Here is a 19,418-nt window from a genome sequence, read left to right as displayed (position 1 = left end):
TTTTTTATAGACCCCCCATTTTTCAGCTGGAACTAATTAATGGAAATTCTGGTATACTGCATGGAAAAGCTAAGCTCCGAATACTGAAAACAGAGGGATCTATATGCCCTAAAATGATGGAAGCTCTAATGCAACTTCCTACTTCACGGTTCCTAAGAAATTCAGAACCATTTGAGTCAGCATACCCAAGCCCCTCGCTTGTGCTTGGGCCACTCTCCATCAAAGAACACCAAACGCTAATGGCCTTTCGTTTTATTCTATACAGTCATTTGGCAGGCCACTACTTAGCATGCTGGGACTGTTCACTAAGTAGCTGCATTTTTATACAAAGGATGGACACATTTGCCACACCATCTGCACCTGCTTTTTATAATCTTACATTTTAAAAAGACTAAGTTTAAAGGCAAGGAAGAGGGATGGCTAAAAATTCTGAGGGACTTACACTACTTGTGTTTCCCTGACTCGATGGAACGAGTCAACATGGGACTGACTGTATTGAATGAACACTGAAAGCCACAATGAATCTTATTTATTTCACCTGAACAGTTAAAGTTACTGGTACAAGTCTGGAGTCTTTTCGAGGCCTTCCTTTCTTCTTCTTTTCTACCGTTTCTCCCTCAAGTTCCAGCTTCCTTTTGGGTGCACTGAGTGGTTTAGCAGCTGGAATCTTCTCTTCACTGTCACTGCTGCTCTCCAGAATATCCTTGGGCTTATTGTCTTTAATTAAATTCTGATCCTTCAGTCTGTGCAAGTAAAAAAATACATTTCACATTTTATATAAGCTGATTCCAAAAGGTGCCACATATCCTATGCGCTGCATTCTTGTAGGTAAGAAGATACGTTCCGAGCCTTGTTTGAGTGTATTTCAGTATGCACCAGGGCAAGAGGAGGAAGCCGAAGAGGTATGGCAAATCCTCCGCAAAAGTACAACGTGCAATATATATGTAAGCTGATCAGACATACTCTCTCCTTTACAAAAATTCATCAGACTAGCAGCTAGCAACTGGATAAAGCGGTAAATAACAACTTCATTTTAGCATTCAGTTCCAATTACAATCAGATCTCTTTCCCTGGGTCGATACAAATAATTCCGCACTCCGTAAGATGCCGGAGCAGTTCATCTTTGGACACTACGCTTTCTGCTTACTCATGCAGAACGCCATTTGCCATTCGGTTGTCTGTCCCCAAAAGTTGTCCTGTTCAGTTCTGACTACTGCAAGTAAGATGCCTATCTGCAAACCATACCAGTGGCCTCGCCGCTCCATTCTCCATTTCAGGAATACAATATAACTAAAGAAGACAAAGTACAAATCCCTGTCAACTCTTTTGTTAACCATTATACGCTAAAATAGGTCATTTAATCATACTCTTCCTATTCCCTCCGATAGCTGGTTATGAACTCACAACAATGTTTTGCCATTTATTCCATAACCACCCGGCTTCCTAGAAGTATCTTGCATAATCCAAACCTTTTTTCTTTGGCATCTGAATTATGCCAAACAATACACTTTCACCCATACTTTACTGACACGTTAGAAGCAATTATGAGAGTAATTTAACACATCTTTCTTCTGCATCATATGGTTAAGCCCTTTGATGTAAAAATATTAAGGTATTTAGTAAAAACACATTCTATTGATAATAAGTTGGGGAACTACATACTTCCTCAAGACTGCTATTTTTTCTATCATGTGTTTTGGTGAAGCAGGAATATTTATGCCATAACACATGATATCACAAACCCAAAGGCTTTCTTCTTTTTTTAAAATCATGTGGAGCCAGAGCCAAAAACCCTGAAAATCAAAGCGTCTTCTCTGCATGCCTTCAAGGCCTAGAACCGAAATACATCTGCAGCTATTATGAAGACAGGCCCTCTGCAGACATGTATGGTAATTTATCTTGAAGTGAATCTCACTCTTGTACAGAGACGCAGGCTGGCTATTTTTGTCTTCTAAGGAGCACAACTGCATGCAGCCACACACGGAGGCATGCGCACACACAGCCTCTTCTAACAATGGTTTTAACTCAGAATATTTTGAAGAGTCTGCTTGATCCCAAATGCCAGAGACAAATGTGCAAAGGGATATTGCCAGCAAAGAATGTACCTATTCACAGCCGCCTCCTTCCTTCCAGTTGTGGAAGAGACCCACGACAATTTCTAGAGTGCCAGCACCGGGACATCCACACCCCAGAGAGTCAGCACTTTAACTCTCTACATTACTAGCCTTCTTTTTTCCCCCCCCCAGGCTATGCCTTACCTGTCCACAACAGTCTGATTTGTATTTGTTACAACAGCAGTCCCTGAGGTGGCTTTGGATCGTTCTGTAAATCTAGAATCAAATGCTTTCATAGGTTCAATCTTGGATGGAGTTGTCAACACAGAGGAAGACGATGCAGGAGGAGCAGCTGAGGCAGAGGTAGCATTTACACTGTCAGTAAAAGGGACAGGAAGACAAGGATTGAGAGAAATTTAGTATTGGTAACCTGCATTGCTCGCAACAACTAGCTAGCATTCATTGCACTGGCCAGAAACCACACTGAAAACCTGTCACTCAGTCCATACATGAATTATGATATGCTTTTTCCCTTTTCATGCATCAGTATCTTGCAAGCTTTGCCTGCTCTCCAAAGCTGTTTATGATACATCTCAGAGCTAAGAGCTTCATGTGGCTGCATAGATGTATCTAGATTAAAAGACCCTAATTCATTCATTATGTATTTTTAATGCAGGAATGAAATGATACTTTCAGCTGGTACTTACATACCCAAAGGGAAAGGATCGCTATTTTAAAGGATGACTGGGGTTCCAGGTTTTACCCCTTGTTCAGGTTACCAAATATTTTCCATCACAAGATTATATTCCACTCTTTATCAATCAAACAATTTGGGCTGAAACAATTCACGCCAGGTTCTGATTTTGTTGTTGCTGAATCCAAACTAATTATTAGGCCTTTCCAACCATAACCCGAAGGCAAAGGAATGTGTTTTCCCCACACTAAAGCATTCCAGGGATCTGTTACCTGAATAGCTGTTTACTTCAGAGATTTTTCAGTTCATTCAGAGAATGAATTGAAAGAACGAATGGCTCTAAGATAACTAAAAAGCTGTTAGAAGTCCAATTTCCAAAGAAAAGGAGACTTAATAGTTTCATCTGTCAATCATTTCTCATAGTCTACCCACTCATTTTTTAATCTGTGGCCAATTTCAAGTAAATTTGATGGAGTGGCAGAGGTTCCAATGACATTGCGCTCTTACAAATGCTATAAAAACACGTTGAGGAGACGAAACCAAGTCAGTGTTACCACTGAGGGAAAAAGCAAGTAAAATCTAGTTGTTCCATAATTAATTTGAAAGACACACTGGGCAATCAGCATATGTGCCCTGACGAGTCAGTGTCACTGCGCTCTGATGGGGTTGTTACACAGGGAAGAAGTACTCCCATGTTTGAAGAGAGGAGACTTACAGGACACAGGACAGAATTTGATGGAAAACAGGCTTCATTAATTCCATTGCTGGAAAACCTTCATTATTTACTAATAGCAGCCCAGTAATCTACAAGCAAGTCAATTTGTTAGAGCATTAGCAATCAACCGTGTACCTCATTGCACTGAAGTTCATTTCCAGAACTATGCATATGGATTTATTAATTACTGATTTATCACTACTTAAAGTAACCAAACATAATAAAATCTTGATGTTTTCAGGAATGTTAGATTCTTGAAGTTTTGAGGTTAGGAAACCACTTTAATAATTGCTTGATTACAGAACTGGAAACAAGAATTAAAACCTAAATGGAGTCATGTAAGTGAAAAACAAAACTGCAAATACTGACCCATCTTTATTGGCTGCATCATCTGTTGGTTTTACACTGGCTGCTGTTGGCTCTACAGAAGGCTTTGAAGTATTAAGGGAATTTGCTGCGTTAGAATCTAATGACATGAGCTGCTGGTTACTTTGAGAAGACATTATTGAGCCAGACAGAGATCCAGATATTGGGATGCTATTGAAAAATGCTGTAGAAAAATCCCTAAGCAAAAAGACAAACAACAAATACATTTCTTGAAAACACTTTAAAAATAATTGAAAAAGAGTAACGTTAACTGATCTATTTATTCCATTCTTCCCTCTTCCACATGCGGATACTCATATACAACCTAAATAAACCACCAACACCCAGCTTTCCAGAGTCGTTTCTCATATACGAAGGACGCTAAAGCCAGTATTGATGTAGATATGAACCTGCAATACATTAGAGTATTGTTCACTCATCTATAAGGGTAGACAATGAGAATTAGCCTTATCTATTAGAAGGGAGACCTTATAGCTCAGAGAACATAGGCGGAAACTATATTCCATAAGTATACATAAGGTATTTCCAACAAGTGCTTTAGGTGCCATAAGATTAACATAAGTCAGAATTCTTAGTTTGCATCAGAAAAAAAGAAAAAAAAACCATAAAAAGGTAAAGAGGGATTTTTAGAGACCACTTCCAAACGTACCCAGTGTCCAGCTGAGCTATGCAGAGAGGCGTGATCCTTCTCCGACCATCTGCTGTTCGTGTTTCCACTTGTTTTTTTAAGAGATTCTGTTGGGAAATACATTTCATCATTATTTCCAATAAATAGGAAATGCTTTTTTTTCTTTTTCTTTTTTTTCCAACTGACAAGAATAGGTGTCTTCAATGAAAGATGCTCCTCAACTAAAAATCTGTTAACAAGATTTTTTTCCACATTGTCTTTGAGCCATGCTATTACTGCATAAATAGAATCAATCTACATTTTTATTAATACAAGTGTATTTAAATACCACAACGGGTTTTTTTGACCAATAGTAGGTGTTCTTTAAGTAGAAGTTCATATAGGACAAAGTGCAATAGAATTCTGATTCTCTCCACATTAGAGTCAAGTCTGAAACATTCCCACCTGCACGCATTGAATCTGTCATTAAAAGTTGTGTTCTATGTTTAGGGGAGAATTAATGCTGCTTTCAACCTCCTTCATTGAGAAACTGAAGTACAGTTCTACAACTGGACTGTTATTAGCTACCTTTGGTTTCCTTTCTGCACACCGAGAATTTAGCACACATCACAGAAATACCCACAAGCCTTTTTCCACACAGTCTTACTTCTGCTTAAAAGCATTTTAACTTTTTAACAAGTCCCAGTAACTTCAACTGGGACCATTCAACACGCATAAGGAAGCGGAAATCGGGTTTATCATAAGCAGTTTGATATTTACCGGCTTAGTACTCGACGCTATAAGGTGACTATCCAAGAACACCCACCTTTCTAATGTCCTCCAAACTCTCCCCATTAACCATGCTTGCCACCTTGGGAGCCGCTGTCGCAGTCCCAGACGCTTCCCTAATCGAGGCGTTCTTCTGCTCCGCCTGCTGCTGTTGCTGCCTCTGTTGATACTTGAGCATCTCGGGATTCTCAATGATGGTGGTAGACAACTGAGCTTCAGTCATTATAGCTAGGCTTTTACCATACGTGGACTGATGAATGTTGCTCTGTGGGTGTTAAAAATGTATCACACAAAAAGAGTGACTACGACTGCTAGCATGACATCACTAATTATAATGTAACGGAATCACACAATGGAATCCATAAAATGCAAATGCCCTCTGTATCATTTACACGCTACAGATTTTTTTTTCTTTATATTTTCAGCTAACGCTAAATCAATATGTAAAATAATTGGAATGCAAAGCTTTAGTTGCTAATAGCAATGAGAGGAAAAAACAGCCAACAGCAATCAGTTTAAAAAGACCTGCATAGATGCAAGTCAAACAGTAATTGTAAAGTGTTTTGAAGCACCCACTCCTTGTTTCCTTGGCCAAATAATTACTTCAAATATATAATGATGTGTAAGCAAGTGGATGTTTTCCAAATAGACTTTCTTTCCAGAATAGAAACTAGGATCACAAATTCATTTCTTGACTACTCTTTTTTAATGGTTTGTAAAGTAGACAAGAACACATTTTTCTGTAATATGGAAATCAGTCACTACATACTTCTATAAATAGTCCAATACTTTAACTGAATCAATACACCCCTTAAATATGATCACAGATTCTCTGTGTGCTTACTATACCTTTTCCTCCTCACTGAGCGGATCTCCGAGTTCATCCTGGGAAAAGTCCAAAAACGCCACTGATCCATCCATGGAACACACCAGGATACCAAGCCCATTAAGGGTCCTGAAGGAAATAGAGTCCATCTTTGTTTTCAATCTCTTTCATTGATGCAAACGGGCAATACAATAAATTGCTCAATAAAAATCTTAGCATAGGATTTATTAGCACAGCAACTACTGATGGAACCAAAGAGGAGACAGGGTGATGGACAGCAGGAGCCCACGTGCCGATATTCCCTTGGAGGTGGCACACAGGAAGGTGGCATTAGAACAATACACCTACCCATGGCATGATCAGCACCGTGAAAACCCTTCTGCAGGGGTAAAACCGAATAGTGCTCACAATGAACAAAGAGAGAAAGTTATAAATGTATGTCCTTCAAAAGCTGTACAAAATTTGTGTGCAAATGGAACTGGGTGAAGAAAGGGGCCTTCAGCAGATAAGCAATCGATACACCTCTTTTAAGGCCGTATAAACTGCTGTTTGGGGCCCACGGAAGATGAAGCTTCATCACGCATGGGAAACAAGTTAACAGGTAGTCCATTCCTACAAAGAGCTTACAGTCCAAATAAACAAGACAGGAAGAAGGGACGAGACTCTTAAGAGAGAAGCTCTATACGTTGGGTAAATGCCTCTTCTCTATCATCATCTGAAGCAACAGGAATAAGAAGAAAGCAAGATGTGCATCTGAGCAGTCCAAAAATCTCTGTACTAGGCAAGAACATATGTTTGATTTGGTTACTGTTCATTATTTGGGTTTTTAAGCAAACTGCACAGGTTCTTGTATGTGGGGATATATCGTTACCCTCTCCTGGAGGTCTCAAATTGTTTTCTTGGTGGAAGAGAGAGGAGAAACTATACATTCTGGTCTTAATGGAATGATAACCCTCCATGTATAACCTATTATTGCACATTTGAAAAAAGTATTTGATGAGTTTTGACTGCTAACCCAGTAACTTCCAATTACAGAGCTCACAGAGACAGTGACATAGTGTGGTTTACAGAGAAGAGGAAAGGGAAGCAGGCAGAACTCTTGAAGTCCTATCTAAATTAGTCCAGCAAGGCTTAAAAATGTATGACATGCATCATGGCTATAGGTGTTTGACAATGTCTTTTTTCATGGTGGCTGGTGCCCTGATGGCATCACATCCAGGGAAGTTAGCCTCAGCATCGTGCAACTAGGTTACCCAACACTACTCCAAGTTAGAAAGTGAGAAAATCGTGTTGAGAGTTTTCTGTGTGCTTAGCAGACAAGATTGCTGAGCTCCTATTGACCTCTGGATCCAAGCAATTGTTTCATGAAAACATAATCGTGTTCAGATATGATAATGACGGATCCAAGTCTAACACTCTAAAACAGAAACGAGAGAGCTGTAACAATGTAAGAGTATCAGAATTCTCTGAATTTACTCAAGTCTGTTTTCAGAATGGAGCATGTTTCTGGGAACATTCCGTATTATTGACATTTTAGCCATACATTTCAATTTGTAAACAGGATATAAAATAACAAGCTTCCTGATGATCCTCTGTCTCTCAAATATCCCCCAAAATCATTTTCTCAGAAATTGCAAAACGTCAACCAGCTATTACTCACAATGACTTTATGCCATGAAAAAATGTGCAAACTGCAGATGGAGAAATAAAAAACACTACAGGAAAACAAAACTATTCAAAGCTATTGTCCTACAACAATAGCAGCACTTCTCATGAAATATTCCACTTACTGGCTTTCTAGCCTTAATCTATTAATGAAAGAAAAATGTTTTGGTTTTGAAAACTTTTTATTGTGCTTCACTGAGTTTCATGGCAAAATCCACATGGCACACAGAAAAGAGGAAGTTATACAATTGTAAGCTTTAAAATTTACAGCATGAAACCACCAAGATTGCTACAGCTATTAAGGTAGAATTTCAAAAGTTAGGAAGTGCTAGAACTAAGACAACCTATGTAATCAGCTGTGTGCCTATCATGAAAAAAATATTAGTCTTCCCTTGTACAGAACCCTTAACTCTGTAAATCACCTGACGCATAGGTGCAGAGTATTTTTTTAATACCATTTACTGAGTGCTCTCATGGTTATTCCTCCCCTATTATTCAAGTCTTGCAGTGCATAAAGAACTATTCACTTCTGCATTTTTATGACCAGGCCTTAGGAAGAAAGCAGGAGAGGAGAGAGCACCACTAACTGCAGAAAGAGGAAAACAAGATTTGGGACAGTAGGCTGCTGGGCAAGCGGCTTGTCCAGCCCAACCCAAATCACTAGAGATGTCCTGCAGCCTCGTGGGAAATGTTCTGCTGTGCCCTGTGGTTGGGGGACGGGGTGTGGTGGGGGGTAAGAGGTGCATTATCCCTTCTCTGAGACTTGCTACATGATCAGCCTCTGCCGCTCTCCAACACAGAGCAATTTCCACCCTTCGCATGGCGTGCAACACCACAGTATAACTACGGTTTTACTAAAAACACAAGCTATTGCATTTACTTTTTTTATACGTGAAAATCCTTCAGGCATTCAAACGATGAGTGAGTAGTGCGTGTGTGTATAAATGAGTGAGCGGATGCATAAAACATTTAAAAAAAAAAATTTTCTCTTTTGTTATATGGTCTCCTTAGGCATGATGGAAAGACTGGCCTAGAAGGTTCACCTGAATTTGACATGCCTGTATAGTGCAATAACTTTTCGTAGATGTAATGGACATAAAACTCACCAGGTCCACCATGTCATGGTATAAAATACATATGCTATGAAAAAATTTTCAGAGATCATAGCAAGTAGGAACTCATTCCACAGGTATTTTACTGCATCATGTTCTAAATATATTAATTTTTATTCAGTTTTAATGTTACACAATCTCAAGTGACCACATGCTAGTTGCTAATGTTACTACCAAAGATGTTGCAGCAGAACCAAAAACTTCAGGAACCGATTACTTGTGTTCCAACAGCTACAACCTGTACTGTTTTAAGGACTTTCCAGTTAATGTGTGTACCTAACGTCGATAGCAACACTTTGGCTTTTGTAACAAACAGCAGAAATCAACTTACCAGGAGATGTCCATGATGGACTTGTCAAACAGCTCATGTATGACAACTAAAGGTCGTTTCAGACACGTGAGCTTAAAACAGAAGAAACAACACTCAGAAATTTAGAAGTTCTATGCTACCACAAATATGACCACATTAATACTCTCCCAGAGTCTAACAATGTTCACCAAACAAGACCTGGCCAGGAGACAGCTGTATGCCTGCTGGTGTATCTGAAGCACCTCGCTACCCATTCCACTGCTGGCACAGAGAAGCTCTGGAGAAGAATAGCGGACATCCAACCCTCTCCTCCTTTCTGAAACACAGACTGAATTTCTTAACCAACTTTGCCTTTACATCTTGGTCACAGAACACTCCCTACCACTCAAAAAGTAATTCCGCAGACGCTAAAGACAGCTTCTATTCTAAGCTTTACTGAGATAAGGATGTTGCAAACTGCCAGAACAAGAGGAAGACAGAAAACAGATTAGGTTTCCATGTCCTCACTCAGACTGCTTGTCGAAGTAAGTGAAGCCTACCAAGAGCAAAGGGAATTTGACTCACAATTATTCTTAAAGAGCATTCCTCTACACTTACAAATCAGCTTAGTAATAAAGGACCGAATATGAAAATTCCCAGTAACATGTTCTAAATCAGACATTCTAAGCTCTTTAACGTTAAACTAATGGACTTAATATCTATAGTATATAGTACGACTGAAATGAAGCAGGAGAAGTCAACGTGATCTAGGATGTTTCATGCTTATAGGTTCACAGATGTAGTGTAGTAGTCATCTTCAGTAGTTATTTCTTTTATGTTTCCATAGGTCTGTGTTGTATACATATCTATTAAGCTCTTCGGGGCAAAGACAGCCTATAACTTTGCATCTCTATAATACCTAGTATAACCTCAACAGGCACCCTAAATGAAATCATAGTATAAATAGAAAGTAAACTATACCGAGAGTGATCCTTTGATATGGGTATGCACGGGTAGCATTGCCAGAAACAGATTTAGTGTTATGCATTTAGCAATTGATGGATAAATATCACACTGGAATCTATAAATAGTAGGTTGCAGTTAGCAATTGGTGTGTTCTGGCACACATTCTCATCACAAAGCTTTACAAATCGGTTAAATTTGTCCTTTGCAGTTGCCAAACATCCCGTCTTGCATTTATAAATGTGAGAATAGCTACTCTTCTCTTAGCCAGGATAACCATTTTAGCGTAGATTTTAAAGTAAAACCCAAACTAGATATTGAAAACTTAAATGTATACTTAAAAAGCTAATTCGCTTTCGTATTCCTTTCCATAGCAAAGGCAGAAGCCAGGGATTGAAGCCAGAACGAAGCAGAAAGATGAGGCATATATATGCTCAGAAACAGCTACGCTGTGCCTGCTATATTCTCCTCGTACCCATAAAAGCAAGGCTAACAAAGCTAGACTCCAGGAGTGATTAACGGGTGAGGTGGGCTAAACATGGAGAAACAGTAAAGTCTTTTTCTTATGAGACTCACATGGAGAACAAGTAAAGGACATAGGAAGAAGATAGGGCTGAATTACGTTTATTAACTGTGGTAACACGTTATTGCCCTTCACAGTTCCTCCCCCTTACCAGAGCAACACACTCTGCCGCTGGCTTCTAGCTGCTCCTGGCTGTAGAGAAATGAACTAATACCAACCCACTTCCTTCCCCCCAGCTAATCCTCTAACAACAGAGAGAAAAAAACCCGAAACATGAATCTAAATATAAGACTTAATGCTGTACACATGACCTTTGCGCTAAACCCTCAAGTTATCCAAATGACCACATTAGTCAAAGGCAGCAAAAAACCACTTACCCAGACAGAAAGAGATCGATCCTTACTACCAACAGCACAACAGCAGTAGGGACAACTTGACTTGGTGGAGCTCCCATTCTTTTGTTTCTTCTTGAAGATTTTTGGATTGAATTTCTGAACAAATGAGATGCCCCAAATTTTATACAGTAATTACATTTTAGTAGGAGATCTGCTTTAAAAGCAAGTTTTCCACTTAAGAGTGAAAAAGAAACATTTCATAGAAACCAGGTCCCTAACCAGACTCTGCAAGAGCACTGACAAAAGCAGCATATGCTTTCTTGAGGGGCTTTCTGAATGTCTTAACGGGAATGGCAAATAATATTAATTTTACTAGCAACCAGGAACCCACTAGAAACCTAAGTTACTTTAATCAAGTCACTGAACAGCTAACAAAGTTAGTGTTTGGCATTCCTAACGCGCTCCTGTACTCCCCTTTCTTGTCCTGTTCATCTATGTCCAATTCTCTTCTCACAAGAGCAAGCTGATTGCTTCCAACATGTAACGTTGACATTTTTTAAACACGACCATGCGTTTGCTTTACTAATCTTGACACCCATCTCCACGTCTTGTCCCATTTATGCATAAAATTATCAAGAAGCACATATTAGAAGTTTTACTTCAGGGATAAGTTACTATCACTCACTTACCACTACTGTAACTGCCTTCCGATGCCCTACAAAATCCATGTTGGTTTTCCATCCATCTCTCTCAATGATCTGAGCAGTAGGTCCAGAATTATTCATGGCATGAGCAGAAACAAGATAGTGACCATCAGGTGACCAGCTAAGACGCAACACATGAGTTGTCCCTCCGCACTGACAAAAAGAATAAAAAAAGAAAAAAAACCAAAACCCAAAACATACTAGAGCTTTAAAAGTGTTTGGTGAACAAAGGATTTTTAATACAAACTATTTAAATTTTAGACTTAAAGAATACGATTACAAAGTAACTCTTTTGTGAATGTAAAAGGATGACATTACATACAACTCTCAGCACTTCAGCCATGTTTATAGAGGTGATCTAGGGTAACTTAGGAAGCCCTACCAAAAGGGGGAGAACTTTAAAGGAAACAAAATACAAGTCTTTTTGGACACTGCACGCTCCAGTATTCATCACAGTCCTAGTTAGTGACAGGGCTGCAGCATACCAAGTGCTAATAATGAGACTTTAGCTTGCAACACCAGCTCACACATGAATTTAGGCATTTACAGGCTATTACTAAGAGTAATTGCACTAATCATGATACCACAAGCTCACTGCAAAACACTCCACTCACTGAGCACCAGCTTCTGTCCCCAGAAATTTGATCTCTTGATCAAAGTCATCACATAAACAGCTCTATGATGCCAGACCAAAGATCCCTCCTAAGTACTTATCTCGTTTCTGATAGTGGCCGATGGAAGATGCATAGGGAAGAATGTAAGAACAACGTAATTAGTGTGCCAATACTTCCTTGGAACACCCTGCACATTTCCAGGAATTTACTTAACTGTTTACATAACCCACATAAACCTTTGGCACCCACAACATCCAATGGCAACGAGTCTCAATTTAGTCGCGTGTTGTGTGAGAAAGTAGCTCTTATTTTCCCCCCTTTTGAATCTGCCATCTGATAGCTTCATTTGATTCGGCACTGTTAAATTAACTCATGCTTGTGCAGAATCAGAATTATTCTTACAGTTTGCACTCATTCTATAGGAATTCCCTTTGAATGGTCACACATTCGGAAGTACCTCATCAAAGGGTTTTGTGATGCTGGTTTCCAACTGCCAGTCCATGGTCCGCCACACCTTCAAACTTCGATCATCGGCCTGAGAGGCAATATATTTTCCAACAGGATCCCAGGTCAGCCCTTTCACCAAGCCAGAATGCCCCTTCAAAGTGGCAAGAATTTCTGTAAGCACAAAATTCAGAATAGAGAGGAGTTATTGATATCTCCTTTAGGACAGACTGTTGAGGAGATTTACAAGATCTTTTTGAAACAGCATATTAAATGTAACCTCTTCTAATGTACAAACGACAACGTATCAACCAAACTGGAACCTGTATTTAAGCTAAGAATGATATAAAAAAGTGGGAAAGAGAACTCTGGACAGAATAAGAACTCTGGACACAAAACTTTTTATAAGAAATAGATCAGAGCAGGAAGACCAGCAGAGCCCAGGAAGTTCAGAATAGCACTTTCAAGCGATGGAAAGCAGCAGTTTAACTGGAACTTCAGTTAAACATTCACCCTTTCCTCTGTACCCAATGATTATCGCAACAAATTCAGCTTTGTGCACCAAACAGGAACTAAGTCAAAGTTGCGACTGAACAGACACGCAAGCCTGGCAGAGCTGGTAACCTACTTTCAGTCCATCTCTCGCTTATCAGACTGCGAGAGAAGAGGCTGAGAGTACTGCGTAGGCAACACAGCCAGCCTGGAAGTCTAAAAACTCTGGTATCAGGACTGGAAGCAACCCTAAAATAAACGGCAGTGACTGGGCACCACACAATGGGAGTTTCAACCTGCATCAAGTTCCGTGGTGAGAAGCAGCCAAATAAAGGCACACGCTCCCTAACTGCCCCAGACCCCCGCAGGTCGGCTGAGGCTGCTGGCTGCGCGGTCCCTGAGAAAGAGCCCTCGGGACCCTGTGAATTGCCAGCACTGCAGCAATGGAAGAAGGAAAATGGCCATCAAATGTAAGACTTGAGAGCTTCTCCTACTGTGAGGCTCCCCTAGTCCTTCCTTCCTCCCCTTCATCCTGTAGAGTCACACTGCTTATTAAACAGCAGCATTTAAAATGGGGTAAATAAGACAATGCCCCCCAAAAGGCAAATGGAAAGTCCTGTAGGTACAAAGGCAACAGGGGAAAAAAATATATGCATATATAGATGTAATATCACGCTGAAGTTCTATTTATTCGGGATTTTGCAGAGAAGGCGAAAAAGAAAATACATTTCATAACGACCTTCATGTAAAATCAGCAGCACAGCCTGAACGTAGCTGTTGTCTGCCGCAGAGTGGCTCCACTGCTCGCTGCCATCCGAACGCGGAAGGAGGACTGACTCACCAGATTGCAAGCCTGTCGTCGCAAAAGACAGACAACCCATTCCCACATAGAGATTTTCAGTCAGTCAAATACACCCATGGAGGGAAGAGCTTGTCACAAAGCTGTACATACTCGCACATCCAAAATGTAAGAATTCTCACCTGGAAATTTGACAGCATTCCAGATGACAACTGTGTTATCCACGCTACAGGATGCCAGCCAGGCATCATGCGGAGACCACGCTACATCCATGACATCTGTTTAAAAAAACAAGTTTCCATATAAGACGTTGATGGTAATCAGAGAATCCAGACATCTTTTCAAAAAAAGAACTTGTGTGGCAACATTTTTTCTATCACTGAGAAATGATTATCATCTCACTAGAGCGGCAGGTCAGAAGTACATCGCAGCGCTCATCGGGAGAGAGGCTCTCCAACTTACAACGTTCAGTGGGGAATAACAAAACATCCAAGGCAGAGAATGCAATGGTTAGTGATTATAGGAAGTACTAATGCCTGCGGAAAGTACTTTGTCCTGCTTTGAATGAAAAAGCAACAGCAGCTATTGCAATGCACTTGCTTTATTCCAAACACACGTGGAGTGATCAAAGTGATCTCAAGCTTGATTTTAATCATAGCTCATGTCAGCAGGTGCAAAAGGCATTTGAAATTATCTGGTTTATTCATCTTTTGCATGGCTCTTTAGTTACTTTTTCTAAATAAACGTAAATATTCTTTGGTTTACAAAACCTTTATCTTTTGCCAACCAGGAGATTATTCACTGCAAGTGTGAACATTTATTTAAATAAAAATACAGTTTAGCTTCCTTTATTCAGATTCATTTTTAACCTAGCAAATAGCAAAATATGTGTTTCTTAGTTGCTAATTTTTCTACTACATAGCTGCCGGAAGTTTTCTACTACATTGCTGGAAGTTACTTGCATGAAAATCAGCATTTGATTAAAAATGACGTTTTCTTTTAGATTTTCATTGTTGCTCTTAAAAGTAATTACTGACTTGCCACCAAATACATACGTTTTGAGCAATAAAATGTGACGCCAAAAAACAATTTTTTTTCCAAATACATGCAAACTATGTCCATTCAACGCCTTTTAACTTACCTCCTGAATGGCTTCTGAGAATCGATACGCACCTCCACTGCTCAACGTTAGTAAGTTTGCTACTAGAACCAAACACCGTGCTAGGTCCGATGTACCTAATTAACATAGAAACAGTTATCAACAGAACCACCAAGTTCTTCAAACTTTCTTTCTGAAGAAAATCAGCTGCACAGTACACTTCTATTTTATAGTCAGTTATTCCTCCAATGAAAACTGAAGCAAAAAAATGTATGTTTTAGAGAAAGTAATCCCAGTTATTAAAAAATTAGCTTCAAGAAAATGTACAATTTCTATGGGTAGCAAAAAATGATAACATTTAAGATAACTCTTCAAATCTCATCAGCAAGCTTTCTTCAAGGGCAGAAGAAAATGCCTCGGCTCCTCGAGAGGAGAGAGACTGCCCAGGTAGGCACACGCTCCAGCCCAAGAGGCAGAGGAGACCAAACCTCCGATACGCTGATGCGGTGCCGCAGGTTTCAGCTCCGTGTGCACCAGGCAAAGCAGCGAGCTTACAAAAGGCCAGCACAGGGAAGAAACGCGAAGAGACGTGACAGAGTAACCTATCTGAAATATAAAATCGAGAAGGAAGAAACATGCTTACGCAGCTCGTTTCCACACCATAATCAACTTGTCATCTCCCCCTGAAGCCAAGTAAACTCCATTGTTTGACCATCGCACACAGTTCACGCAAGCTGAAATGTAGAAAAGAAAGTTTGTAAGATGAAATACGAGACTAAGTGGTTCTGGACTGGGGACAGAGTTTATCATAAGCAAAACTTGACAGGAGATGTTTAGGATTTAAGTGGGCTTTTTCCACTCAAAGCAGTTACTCTGCCTGCTTTAGATAAATGAATTGGCACTTATCTTTCAGTAGCAGTTGAGGAACTTCTTATTTTTTAAAAAAATGTCCCTTATTGAAAAAAGCTTCACCAAAAGGAGCTCAAAAGAAGAAAGATTAATATTCATCTAACAAAGCTTGTGGTAAATAAGGTGGGATTAAGAGGGCAAAGAAGGACAGATATATCTTGAAGAAAAGAAAGGGGGCAGCTTGTTCAGGTAACCATACTTTCAAATGGAATGTGCAATAAATCCAGAATAATTCAGAACTATAACCAATATACTTCATATGATGTTTCTTTTATACTTATTTCTGCCCTTGCCGTTTCCTTCAGAGCTCCCCAGATTCTCAGAATGTGCATTATCAACTACTTTGTGGCCACAGCTGGAAAAAGTTAATAGGGAGGAGATTTCCAAAGGTATCTATATTTCTCTGTACATTTTCCCACATTTTAACAACACTTGCTGCTGAATATCTAAAAAAGTACATAGCCAAAGTATGAGACCATTCTGCTGTACTTTGATCGATTCACCACTGGACAGGGGGATGGATTCACCACTGGACATTAATTTTTGTAATTACAAACATGTAATGCTTAAGCTTCGGCAAATTACCAACAGTCAGTATGAAAAAATATATATATTTTTAAAAATATCTTTGTTACCTAAGTGATTGTCCATCTGACAAAGCATCTTGGGAATATTTTCATTTTTTTCATCTTCCTCTTTCAGGACAGGAGCCATATTCCAGATCACAACTTTCCCAGAATCCTGACCTGTAAGAGAACAAAAAGCCCCCCCTTTTAAAGACATGAATAAAAGCTTTTCAACTTAATCTCAGTCCCAGAACAGATGCTAAAATTTAGGTATTATTGCAGTGGGAACTTTGGAAACATTTGAATACATATATATACATTTGCTATACATATCTGATATAATTACACTGAGTCAGAAGTGGTTTATTTTTCCTGAAGCTATTAAAAATAAAGTTACACAGCCTTGTTCAAAAAAATCACACTTTCCATAATGATAGCAACTATAAGGATGAACTATTTATAACAAAATTGTGTTTTAAAAGAGAAAAAATACATTCAATCCTAAATTGCAATTATTGTCAACAAAATTATTCACTATTGTAATCCAGATAATATTTTTGCACATATTTCTTGAGCTATTCTGTTTATATAATTGGATTTTTTTTGTACCAACAGCTCTACTATTTAGCAGGTCAAAAGCCCAATGTCACGTTCAGTTCCTCTTCAAATAAAAAAGGAATTTGGCCAGTATGGCCACAACTCAAAAATTGCAGCTACTATCTCAATGATGTCCAGGAGGGTGAGCACATCAGAAAACGTAACCCTGCCTTCTGCAGTGACAGCAGCACTTTTCAATACATTTTAATGACATGTATCTCCAAGAAACAGATAATTACGCAAGCGATGTGTTTTTAAAAGGGTCAAACCTATTGAAGTGTTGTGAAGGCACAAGATCATCGTTATAGCCCAAAATTCTGCCTTCTATCAGTACGCAGACATACCTTGTCCTCCTGTTGCAAACTTGGTCCCATCTGGGTGAATGTCCACTGAAAATATTGGCTTTCCTGGAATTAGAGAACAAGCGGCAACATACTGAGTCGTTTTACAGCCAAGAGAACGCAGTAACGCCAAAAGAACCGTAACTCTTCTGGCTGGCGGATAACTTTCTTCTTCTAAAAGCTATAGTTGTAGGAACTACAGCTGACTACGAGAGTTGAAAGCAACCTGATGACAGAAACGACAGCCTATTAAAAGTGTATATGGAAGTTACCACGCCATAACAAACGAGTGATAACCAAGGACACTTCATCCAGCAGGATACGCGAAATGCCTCCAAGCAAAATAATACCACAAAGCAAGTGCCAACAAGGCAAAACTGTATTTGAGTAAGGAATTTCTTCCAGGTTTCTACAGTTCATTAGCTGATGACCTGAAGCAAGTTTTGTTTTGGTTTCTGGTTTTGTTTTTTTAAAATCCTCCCCAATCTCAGACTGCATCTGTTGGTCACACAGCTACCCGTCTCAAACGTAAATTCTGTTGTTATGAAGTGCTTCTACCATAAGCCTAGCTTTTCTTTTTATGGCTTACATATAGACAAAGGAAGACTAACCAATGCTACTATTACTCTTAAATCTTTCAGTTCTCCATATGCTACATCTTTCCGAAGAAAACGAAGTTTTATGAAAATGTAAACCCTATAACAAATAACTAACAGAGTTGGGGAACAGCTTTGGAAACCAGACAACCCTCACTCTCAGCCTACTCTGCTCCGACCACCGGATCACATACGCTCTCCTATATGCTCACAGTTCCTTTAACCTTTACAGGAGAATGAAGAGGGGAAAAGCAAACTTACTGCCTTTAACAATGCTCAAAGAGCTACCGCTAAGGATTACTTGAAGGAATACGCATGTGATTTCCACATTTAAGTGATTTTTGGCAGCAGTCCGAACCCTTTCGAACTGGAATGCTTCTGCAGGCAAGATCACGCACGTGCCAGTATAAAATAAGGCAATTCTTCATAACAGCCAAAAGAACTAGTACCCACCGTACCAAGATTAGTCGATAAATTACCCATGGATGTCAATTCTCGCACTGCATCTTCACGATATGTTAAGACATAAATGATATGATAAAACCTGGAGAATTTATCCAGCACTAGGTTTTATGTTGCAGCTGTAGCCTCTGAATTCCTTGACACCAAACTGCTAACAAAACCCTCATCCAAATATCCAGTATTTCTTACTTTTTGAGGGATATGCATTTTGCTTCATGTCAACTTTTCTTTTCTTTATGTTGACTTGTTTTAAGGTTTATTTTATTTGGATTTATATTGCAACTCTGACATGTGATTCCCCTTAAAATTTTTACAGGCAGCCAAGCAAAGACCTTAAGTACAGTAAGATGGCACTCAGCTTACATTCCTTCCAAGTCCTTTAGACCGCATAAAACACATAAGCTGAGACTTAGCTGTGGCTTTTCTTCAGATTGTTGTGTCTGATTCTGTCTTTTATTCTGTTAACTCGAATGCAACTTACAGGGCTACGCTGAATATTCTGAGAAGCACAGGCAAGCAGCAAACATTTATTTTGTCCTTCCCAAGATGTGGAAGTTCCCTTAAATTAAACCAGCGCATCATTTGAAATAGTTTAACCCACTGACACTTAGGGAAACAGGTCATTCTGTAGACCTTAGAGGTGGCAGAGGTTACCTTTTCAATCTGCATCAGGCCTTGGGCAAGAAGGCTCACTATACCCTCAAATTTGCCGTTAGACATGAAGAGGAGAGTGCTCCTTCCAGGAAGCCAGTTATCAAAGACCTCTTAATTGTACTGACCTGGCTCATTTTGCCTATGTATCATTCGCACCAACGGGAAACAGTTCCCCAGGAAAT

At 39.5% G+C, this 19,418-nt stretch overlaps 1 protein-coding gene across 1 annotated transcript in view; it reads right to left on the bottom strand.

The window, feature by feature from the left end:
- HIRA (histone cell cycle regulator) overlaps positions 1-19,418 on the bottom strand; it is a 38,353-nt gene that overhangs the window by 11,708 nt on the left and 7,227 nt on the right. Inside the window, exons 2-16 of the mRNA XM_072880637.1 lie at positions 17,528-17,590; positions 16,656-16,766; positions 15,755-15,845; positions 15,154-15,248; positions 14,195-14,290; positions 12,735-12,895; positions 11,649-11,816; positions 11,002-11,115; positions 9,181-9,251; positions 6,096-6,201; positions 5,284-5,511; positions 4,500-4,585; positions 3,833-4,027; positions 2,259-2,429; positions 539-743 (exon numbers count right to left, since the gene is read on the bottom strand). Coding sequence (XP_072736738.1) covers positions 539-743; positions 2,259-2,429; positions 3,833-4,027; positions 4,500-4,585; positions 5,284-5,511; positions 6,096-6,201; positions 9,181-9,251; positions 11,002-11,115; positions 11,649-11,816; positions 12,735-12,895; positions 14,195-14,290; positions 15,154-15,248; positions 15,755-15,845; positions 16,656-16,766; positions 17,528-17,590 — 1,961 coding nt within the window. The remainder of the gene's footprint in view (positions 1-538; positions 744-2,258; positions 2,430-3,832; positions 4,028-4,499; positions 4,586-5,283; positions 5,512-6,095; positions 6,202-9,180; positions 9,252-11,001; positions 11,116-11,648; positions 11,817-12,734; positions 12,896-14,194; positions 14,291-15,153; positions 15,249-15,754; positions 15,846-16,655; positions 16,767-17,527; positions 17,591-19,418) is intronic.

This window comes from Ciconia boyciana, chromosome 15 (genome assembly GCF_034638445.1).
Source record: "Ciconia boyciana chromosome 15, ASM3463844v1, whole genome shotgun sequence".
Taxonomy (NCBI): domain Eukaryota; kingdom Metazoa; phylum Chordata; class Aves; order Ciconiiformes; family Ciconiidae; genus Ciconia; species Ciconia boyciana.
The sequence above is the reverse complement of the archived record's forward strand: the minus strand, read 5'-3'. Positions and strand labels throughout refer to the sequence as shown.